The sequence below is a fragment of the Gossypium raimondii genome, chromosome 4, assembly GCF_025698545.1.
Source record: "Gossypium raimondii isolate GPD5lz chromosome 4, ASM2569854v1, whole genome shotgun sequence".
Lineage (NCBI taxonomy): Eukaryota > Viridiplantae > Streptophyta > Magnoliopsida > Malvales > Malvaceae > Gossypium > Gossypium raimondii.
In genome coordinates, this window is record NC_068568.1 from 24,218,142 (window position 1) to 24,228,736 (window position 10,595).

The 10,595-nt window shown below is 33.7% G+C and overlaps 1 protein-coding gene across 1 annotated transcript; it reads right to left on the reverse strand.

Moving 5' to 3' along the window:
* Positions 1-6,973: 6,973 nt before the first annotated feature.
* On the reverse strand, positions 6,974-9,343 carry LOC105766604 (aluminum-activated malate transporter 8). The gene is made up of 6 exons (XM_012586123.2): positions 9,028-9,343; positions 8,806-8,946; positions 8,434-8,706; positions 8,081-8,214; positions 7,769-7,912; positions 6,974-7,677 (listed from the first exon to the last, which is right to left on the reverse strand). The coding sequence occupies exons 1-6, from the start codon at positions 9,311-9,313 to the stop codon at positions 7,159-7,161; spliced, it is 1,497 nt and encodes a 498-aa protein (XP_012441577.1). The 5' UTR covers positions 9,314-9,343; the 3' UTR covers positions 6,974-7,158.
* Positions 9,344-10,595: the final 1,252 nt, after the last annotated feature.

A 10,595-nucleotide genomic window follows, 5' to 3' on the forward strand; every position in this document is an offset into this window, starting at 1 on the left:
TTTATCACCTCACACTTCGTAAAAGCATATTAGGGCTCTACTTCCTTAGGAATAACTTTTTTTAAAAAAAATTCCTTTTGTTTACACTCAACATATACATACGAGTTTTGGTCAACATGAATATTCTCATATTATTATCCATTAACATACTAACACTGGAGCAATAATTGAAGTATGCATATAGTTTGACTCTACCACAAACCAACCTATAACATTCCTCTTACTACAATCTAAAATAACGTTGTCAAATTTAAACCATCATGTGCCCTATAATTGATCTAGGACAATCTTGTACTCTTTTAATGTACTTACCAAAAATAGGAAGCTAAATGAAATCTCATCTCAAATGAATACAGTAGTAGGTAAATACATTTTTCATTACCACTTATTCATTCTATAAGTCGATGTACTCTACAATGAACTTCAAAATAACGGTAATTTAGTAGATAAATTCCTCTTTCATGTAGCGATTTCTCCATCTTTCATTCATCTGTCGTACTTACCAATGGTTCAACTTATATAAGCTCATCTAGATTTGGGATTTTGACAGCTCCATCATCCCTAGAATTTAAAAAGTCATTGAAACCATCTACATCATCAGCAAAACCATCACTTAGCTACACCATATCATATAAAGTAGTGATATCTTTAAAAAGTCACAAAATCATCTCTGATACGAACTCGCTTATGGGATGTAATTAAGTCATTTGTTTGCTCAATTGCAAATTAAGTAGTTCTCATTTTGGTTTAACAAAATATTTATATTTTAAAAGAAGATAGTTTTACCAGCGAATAAAAATAAAATAAAAAGATGAAAGGACGGTTAAAACGAACTCAAAACAAGAATAAACCCTTAACACAAATTAAGGACCCGATTCTTAAACGTTTTAAGGTGATTGGTGGAAAGCTGGATAGAATCGAGACCCACTATCTAGTAAGATAGGAACCAATGGTATAAGGGATGAACGCCACACTCGAAAGTGATAAGTTCAAGAAAGAATTCAAGGTGGACACCGCTAGCAAAGTAGATAAGTCAATTTGAATCCCGAAGAACAATGAGAGCTAAAAACTCACAAAGTTAATATATTTCATTCAAATGACATAAGTTCAGTGATGTAAGATAGATATAAAAATTGACCATTTAAATTCGGCATCTGTGTGTTCACACAACTATTAAAATGTTCACACTTAAAGCATTAAATCGGTTCTTGAATTTGGCTAATTCATGCACTAGCCGAATGGTCACTTTCTTCCCCCCTGGTGTGTGCATGTATGCTTAGCCATGAAGGTTTCCTTAAGTTCCATGAATGTTCAGCGTTTAACTCCCCTTCAATCCCCTTAGCCGAATGATAGATGCCTGGACATGCATTTCCCTTAATTAAAGCTTTAATGTGTCTTGAACACATGAATAGACAGTTTGCATCTAGCTATTTCATTCCCCCTTCTTTTGATGCATGAATGTGCTGGTACATTTGATGAATTAATGAGGCTGGACTCCCTTAAATATTGTACATGAATTCTCCCATGTATGAAGTAATTAATCAACCAAATAATCCTCTCCTTGCCACTGTTCATGCGTCTCCATTGAATGCCAAGATTTCTTTCACCTTAAGTATTGCTTGAGAAATGTATTTGAATTCCATATGATCGGTCACAATGTACCCACATTGAAGGCTGATTCTTGGTACACTAAAACATGAATGGATGCTTCTTTGAAAACAGTATGTGCATGTACTCATTATTGTTGTTGGTGTATGAATGTCCAAGTGCTTGCCCTCCCTTAATGTCGTCTAATGAACCTGTTGATGAACAACCAGTACATTCAGCTTACAAGACAAAGTTAATGCATGGTTTAAATACTAACAAAAGACACACTTAATTTGTCCAGCAATAGACACAATTAAAGTGTCTGAACTAAGACCAATTTGAAACAGATAAAGTTGTACGAATTAAGACAAAATTAATAAACTTATAACATGTTTAAAACGTCCATCTTATGACATATTTAAAGCTCAATTATTAAAGTTCAGACCATGACATATTTATAAATTTTAAACTAACTTAACTAACTAGCTAAAACCGAATTAACTCTTTATTCAGAAATTAAATTACTAAGCTAAAGGAAAACTAGAATTAAGCTAGAATTAGATTGCATGGCACACTTGAATTGTAAGTCCATGATTGGTCAATAATTCCAGCAACCAAATTAACAAATCTGGAATCAAAACTTCATTTTCCACTTAGGACCCTCGTGTTTGGGCCAATTCTGATGCCATCGAATTTCATCGTGACATGATGCAACCGAGATCGCATTAATCTCTACCTCTATTAATACATCACTATCACCACCAAAATCCTAATATATATTTTTTCATTCATTATTGTTTATTTTTCCACTCAAACAAATAACAAAAACCACGTATAGAACCAAGCTAAAAAAATCAAGCAAAATAAACAAAATAAACCAAAATATCCTACCTCACACAAAGGCCATAATGGTTTAAAATAAAAAAATCAACAATTTTCACGAAGGCGACAATCAAAAGCAAAATTTTGCTAATAAAAAGAAAAAGAGCCAAAACCAAAGGCCTTAAAACAACTATTTATATATAAACCTAGCAAAATATTTAAAATACACTTCAAAATTTAAAAGGCATAATCCACCATTCTTTTGTCAATATTCATTTATCACTATGTTGTTTTGTATACCAACACAAGGCTTACACATATCTCCAAATCTCTACCTCATAAATGCACAAAAGCATCTTTTAAAATTAACAATTATATCACACTAAATGTGTAACATGCCTAGACCCTTCGAAAACTCATAACTAATCATTAAAACATAAAAAATAGTTTGTTTTTAATCTTAAAGAATGCCACTTTAAGATCTTGCGCTTGCTTGAAAGGAAAATAATAGGCCTAATAGGGATAAAGCATGAAAAAATCCAAAGCTTGTCCAAACACCAAAGTTACATGTAATAGCATTTCCTAAGAAACAATCCTAAACCTCACTAAAAAAGAGCTTTTCATTAAAGAATTGTCGCTAAATACATTGGGTACATCGACCTACTAAATAAAGGTTTAATCATATGACCATATTGGTTAATTCTCCTTGAGACTACAAGGCTTTAGATGTATTGTTGGGAATCAACCCATATAAGCAATGAACAAGTAAAATAGAGAAGATCAAACACACAAATATTTTTGTGGAAAACTCCTCCAAAGAGAATAAAAACTACAAACAAAGGAGGCTTCGGCTTTTCACTAAATGAGTAAACAAACGAGAGTACAATATGGAGAAAATAAACCTAAATGTATCAAACATACATTACCCAAAACCTTGAAAACAAAACCCCAACTCTCAAGAGTTCTCTTAAAAGGGGTACAAAATTTTATCCATAGTTACCACGAAAACTCTCTTAAAAACTCCATATGTCACTACATCTTATTGCCCTCAAAGAGAAGCCTTGTTTATTGCCATGTCTAAATCAGGGTTGCAAAGGCCCTTTAAATAGACTCAATAGTAAGGATTAAAACAACTAAAATATCCCTAAAATAATCATAGTTCAACTGGGAGAAGAAGTCCTACTTGGAGTCTAAAACGTTGTTACATTAGGTGAGATATCATCGCAACATCATGAAGTCACAACTCTCCTCATTGTAACATCACCTCTTCTCCTGCCTCAAGACACGCCTCCTCGTCCCAACATCCCTACGACCCTTATCATGACATCGCCTCTTACTCGTCGCGTCATGGCAAAGTCATATATCTCCTCATCGTGATGTCGCACATCTATCTTCGATAATTACCTACAAAACATTTGATAAATGTGAGACACACCCCACAAATCTCCACCTTAACTCTTATTTTTCACAAATAAACAACAAAATAGAAAAGGTAGAGGAGATATAACACAAATTTTACATGGAAAACTCCTCTAAAGAGGATAAAAACCACAGGCAAAGGAAGCTTTGGCTTTTCACTAAATCAGTAAACAAATGAGAGTACAATATGAACAAAATAAACCTAAATTTACTAAACGTACAAATCCAAACCATAAAAACAAAGCCCTAACTTAGGAACAAAATTCTCTCCATAGTTACCACCAAAAACTCTCTCAAACTCATATGCGACTACATCTTGTAACTCCTAAAGAAAAGCCCTTGCTGAGTGGCATGTCTAAATCAAGGTTACAATAACCCTTTAAATAGGTTCAATACTAAGGACTAAAATGCCTAAAATAAACCTGAAGTAATCAGAGTCCAACTGAAAGAAGAAATCTTGTTGAGCTATGCAAAACATGGCTGCATAACATCAGGAAATCGTTGTGACGTTGTGACGTGCCGGCTCTACTCGTCACGATGTTGTCGCCACGTCCATTGCCAAAAACTACCGCGTTGTCCGACATTGGTGACCTCCTCGTCCTGACGTCGGACCTATTTTGGCCATTCTCTGATTACTCATTGATTCTCATCTAAGGTGGTTACAATGTGTCTAATAAATATGAGGCACACCCTACATGTATAAGCACATAGACCCTTATCAATCACATCAAAACTCATGTAGGGACTCTTTAATAAAACAAGTTATCTCTAATCACATTATAGAGCACATGTATAGGTGATCCATGACTCATCTAACATCTCGCTACACCTATATTGTAAGGCGCCACAAATGGTATAAATAGCACATCTCCATTGTATTCTTAAAACATCAGAAGTACTGTCACTTTACTAATTAAGTCATTAAACCACAAATACTCACCTAAATGTCCTTGAATCATTTTAGAATGATTCTCAACGACATCATGTGAACATCTCTCCTTTTTCTTAACCCAAACTTTGCATCAATAATATTTCTAAATTATGCTATGCGTAATATCTAACTACTAATATTTTAGGACTCAATAATACTTCGATTTAGAAATAAATGATATAATCCGATAGAATCCTAATTATTTAGTTTGTGTCATCAAAACAATCTTTTCCACATATTTATATCATTTTAATCAAGCTAAAAGCTAAAATTTTAATATATATATATATATATATATATATACAATCGAGTAATAAAATTGTTTTGCTCAAGAAAACCATTTAACCAAAAGCAAATCGACATGAACAAATTACCTATATATAATTGTTTTGGAGTAGGGAATGACCAAATTAATTCATTTTCCTGTTGTTGTGGGTTTTTTTAAAGTAGAAACAAATAGCATTAAGCGAAAACAATGAAATCACATAACTCTACTTAGGAAATCATCATCTGGTTGTAAAATCTCTTGAATTGAAATTGGGGGATCCTCACAAAGCTTCAACCCAAACTGATTATCATAAGTGCATTTCGCCATTCGATCCGCAGCCATATTCTGAGATCAAGGAATGTGACAGATTCTTGTCTTCCAATTCCTCTTAAGGTAAACATTGATTACATGTAATTCAACTAGGTTACTACTAGCAACACTACCTGTAAGAACAAACTCTACAAGTAGTGCATTGTCGCAATCAATCTCCAACTGTCTTTAACCTTTCTCCCATGCAATACGTAAACCTTCAAGAATAGCCCGAGCTTCTATGTGAAAGACCGTTTCCTTGCTAACTTTCAAGGAGTACCCGCATAGCCAATGACTGCATAATAATATATTTAGCTCTTAATTTTTACATTTTTTACCAATTTGACCTTTATCCTTTTTTGAGTTAAATTTAGCCTTGAACCTTTTAAAAACAGTCAAAATTGATCATCAATATTTCAAAAAGAGTATAATTGTTGCTTTTTAACAGAAATACTAACAAAATGTTAATTTATTCAACATGGTAGCCTACATGACAACCTATGTGTACTTCATGTCGTGTTTTAAATTTCTATGATTTTTTTATATTTTATATTTTTGTTTTTAATTTTTTTAATATTTTTTTATAATATTAAGTTATTTGTTGATGTACCATATAAGACAAATAGTGCATGTCAGCTTAAAGTACACAAGGACTACCACGTGGGTTGCCACACCAATATTGTTAAATTAATGTTTTAGTCTGCATTTCAGTTAAAAAACAATTTGACTCTTTTTAAGAAGTTAATGGTCAAATTTAGCTTAAAAATGAATGAAAACCAAATTGACAAAATATATAAAAATGGAAGACTAAAATTTTCCACTGTTGTACATTTAAAATAAGAGGTAAACACGCTTTTATTTTCTTAAATAAAAATGGTAAACTACACACTATCATTAAATTATTAATAAGTTTATGATTTAGTCATTCAATTTCAAAAAGTTACAAAACGGTCACTAAGCTATTTGAAAGTTTTCATTTAAGTCACTGAACTATTCAAAAGATTTTATTTAAGTCACTAGATTTTTTTTTTAAAGTTCGACTAGCGAACTTTAAGCGACGATTTGATGATCAATACGATCGATCAGTACCCATTGACAATTTGACGCCTTCCCAGTGCCGGAAGGTCAAGGAAGTTGATTACTTGATGATAGGGGAGTTGACGACTGAAGTGCTGGTGAACTGCGTCCATAATTATAACTTCAGAGATCAGAGAAAAAAGTTCTTTATATTTTGGTTCGCAGATTCATGGTGTTCAAAGCTATTTCATGAAAAAAAATTGAACTAAAAAGAAAGGGAATTGGTGCAGAAGGTGCGAACAAAAAATATCATACAACAACGATTTTAACATCCTAATAACTTAAATAAAAACTTTTAAATAATTAAATGACTATTTTTTTAATTTTTAAAGTTAAATGAACAAAATATAAATTATTAATAATTTAGTTACCTTGATCACTTAGGTAGACAAGTCATCTTTGCTTCAACATCTCTTCGAATAGATTTTTTTTTTTACTTACAGAACATTACAAAAGTTAAAGAAACAAAGAGGGGCTTAGGAAAATAATATTTAAGGATTTATAATATTTTGGTAAAAAAAATTTGTAAGCTGAAGCTTAGAAGTGCCGAACAAAATCTGTACTATAAACAGCACAACATAATATTGGACTGCCAATTCAAAAGGAGATTGAATTAATACAAAGCAGGGAAGGATTTGAAAAATAATTCTTCCTGTTTCTTCAAATTACTGCCCCATATTAAAAAATGGGGCTTACACTAGCAAAGAAAAAAAAACCTAGCTAGTCACATGTCAGCAACAAATATTTACACTTGGCCAGGCTTTAGCACCCGATGCTGATCGGGCTTTCCCTTCTCCGGCGAATCGGTGGTGATTTCTTCTATTGTGATGACAACATCGTCGCTATTCCCATCGTCAGAAGTGTCCGGAACTGGTCGGACTATTCCCCGGTGAAGCAGCTGCTGCTGTTGCTGTGGTTTCTCCGGTGAAACAGTTGGTTCCACAGTCTTGCTGAAATGAGCTCGTTGGGAAAGTTCATGGACTGCTTCCGATATTTTCTGAATGCATTTGGTTATCTCAACCAGGACAGAACCCACCGTGGCGACCGGCACTATTGCTAGGAAGTCTGCATTCTCCATGGAGGAAGCTTTGAGAGCAAATTTGAGGTCTTTCATGGCAGCTTTGGAGTTCTCTACATGGGGATTCGCAGAGGAAGGATCTGTCATCGTTTTCATGGATGTGGCTAATGCTTTTAATGCCTTACCGCATTCTGAACTCATTCTAGAACATGGTCCTTCAATCTTACTTTTGAACTCTTCTGATGCCTGCAAACATCAATGAAATTAATTAGATATTACTACACAAATTTATATCATACAACACACAACTCTGAAATAGTGTATATATATATCGTGCCTGGATATCAGAATTAATGCAGCCATTAATAGCTTCAATCTGATAGGCACATTGTCGAGCCAGAGCTCCAATCTTCAAGTAGTGTTTCCACGGATAACGAAGTGGGAAGCGGCCATGTCCAGGCTCCCATCTTGCGAAATTTGCCTATTAATTTTTTGCATATATTTGGCTATTAGATCAACAACAATGATATTAAAAAATTACTGTTATAAAACTTGTTTATATATATAATGGGTTAATTAACTAGATGAAGTACGTATTTTGATGGCATGCATGCAATCGTAAAGTTTAGTGGAGAGAAGGTAAACTAACCAAAGATTCTTCACTGTTTTTTGAGTTTAGAATACTTTTATATCCCTGGTGAAGAAATGACTTGCCATTGCCATCCTTTGAACCCACACCACTCCCTTCATCTTTACACGATTGGAAATATACGTCTCCAAATCCTGAAATAATTTGTTTTTAATTACTTGAGAAAATAATTAATAAAAATAATATATTAATTAATGCTAAAGATTGTCTTTTTTAAGACACTCGTTAGCAGAATTTTTTTTTAATATTAAAATCAAATAAATTATTTGTAAAGTATATCATAATATATGTAAAGCTGGCTAAAATAATCATGGTTAAAAGTAAACAATAGGTAAATTCTGGCTAGTGTGAACCTGCTAGGTAAGTAGCAAGCTTTTCCAGGTTGGAAGCGACTGCCTTGTGAAGATCTTCACCAGCCCATACTGGACAAATAAAAATGGATATAAGCATACAAGTTGCTCCCCCCATTATAATTGTCGATAGTCTTTGATGAGCTAGCACTGCTAATTCATCCACTCGGTACCCCGAAACAGCTACCAAGCTGAAGGTCAGTATAAATATCAAAACCCCATAATCATATCTTGCCTTGATCCTTGGGAAAAACCTTGAAAATGTTGCTGCTGCAGCTGCCAAAATAAACAAATAACACCAAATCAGTCAACTTGCATCAGCTTGAGTTTGAATCAAGTATAAGAATTTTCTTGTAAATATCAAGTCTTTTTTACCTAGTACAAAAACAAGGATCCCCAGGACAATGGGTTCTCCTTGCTTTCCAAATAAGCTTGCAAAGTAATCTGCTCCAATCCCAAGGCCACCAGCTAGAAATGTTGCGAAGCCTCTATTCAAGCACTTGCTTAGAGTTCCACCTGGAGATACATGGATACTATTTGAATATTTACTAGAAAACTTTTGTGAACTTTTGGCATTATTGGCCTAAATTAACTTACCTACTGTAAATTCAAATACAACCACAACTGTTAGCACTGCCCACATTCCAGCCACCCCAAAACCATCATAGAGAGGCCTAGCGTAGTACAACAATGACACCAAGGAGAGAGCAAGTCCCACTTTGAAGGAGTGAATGAGCCTTCTTGGGTCATCTTGCCCAAGCTTTTTGATGCTCTTGGCAATTGATATAATTCTGGCCATCAACTGACCAGGCAAGGCCTTAAACCTGCCACATGCACCGGCAAAAAACCTGGCTTTCTCTTGAGATGTTGACCCAATATCCATGGTTAAAGGCAGGGGATGCCAAGAAATCCTTCCAAGATATATGCTTCTTCTTTTTCTGTAAATAAACTAAGAAAAGGGAAAGGAAGGGAATGTATTGTGATCTATGAATTTTGTCCTTCACTGGCCTCGTATTTATAAGCAAAAAGGCTCAGTATCAAGAATATTTTCTTTGAGGAATTTCAAGTGCTGACAGCTGACTAGGCCTGATATATTGTTTATTGCTCTTTCCTTACACAAAAAGAAAAAAAGAAATAGAGATTAAACAAAGAAATTGTTAGTGGGTTAGCCCACTAAGAATCAGAAGTCAGACTGAACCAAAGGGTTTCGAAATCCATTTGCTTTTAATCTGCTATAATTTACTTTCCATAAGAATGAGGATTGTGAATTTGGCAATGGCATCAAAACTTTTTCCATTTGGGAACTCTCTCTAAATGTATCTTTCATTTTCATTTCTGGTTATGTCTGTTCCCTTAAGTCAGCTGCGTAAAGACTTGATCAGCTGACTCAATTTTCAGAGGATGTTATTTACTTGAACACAGCTAGCAAAGCAAACCATGCCTGAGTTTTTTACCATTTTTATATATAATAAAATAAAATAAAAAATGTTGTGGGTATTAGGTTAGGTACAAAGTTCAAGCACAACAGCATGTGTCATAATTAAGTTGGTAAGAATGATAGTGGAATGACTTAGGAATCTATTAAAAATTAAAAATAAAAATAAACATTTAAACCAACATAACATAGTGTATCCCTACAGTTCCTTACAGAAAGTTAAAGAATTAACTCACCACTATTCCCTGCATCAAAAGTTTAAATTAAGATTGAAAATGGCACAACATTGGATCATGGTGATGACAACAGGCTGACTTTGAAAATAAATAAATACACACAAAATTTAAGAAAAAGGAAAACATAGCAAATGAATATTTAACAGACAGGTATGTTATTAAATGGATGTTTAGAACTCTCCATACCATTTCCAGCTTTAGAAATATACTATTCAATGAACAACATAACTCCATGCATGCATATTCAACTCACTCACTGATGTAAACACTGACAATCCCATTTTTTAAACATTCCATACATTTTTATTTATTATTAGTATCATTATTAGTATTTTCACAAGCTATGCTCTTGGTTCTTTTGCTTTTATTTTATCATCTACCAAATATTATCTGCCAACAATCACTTGTGAGGAGGATCTGACGCTACCATATGTGTTTTGTTTTAGTTTAAATATCTCCTCTCACTTTGATGAAAATGATATGGTATTCAAGTT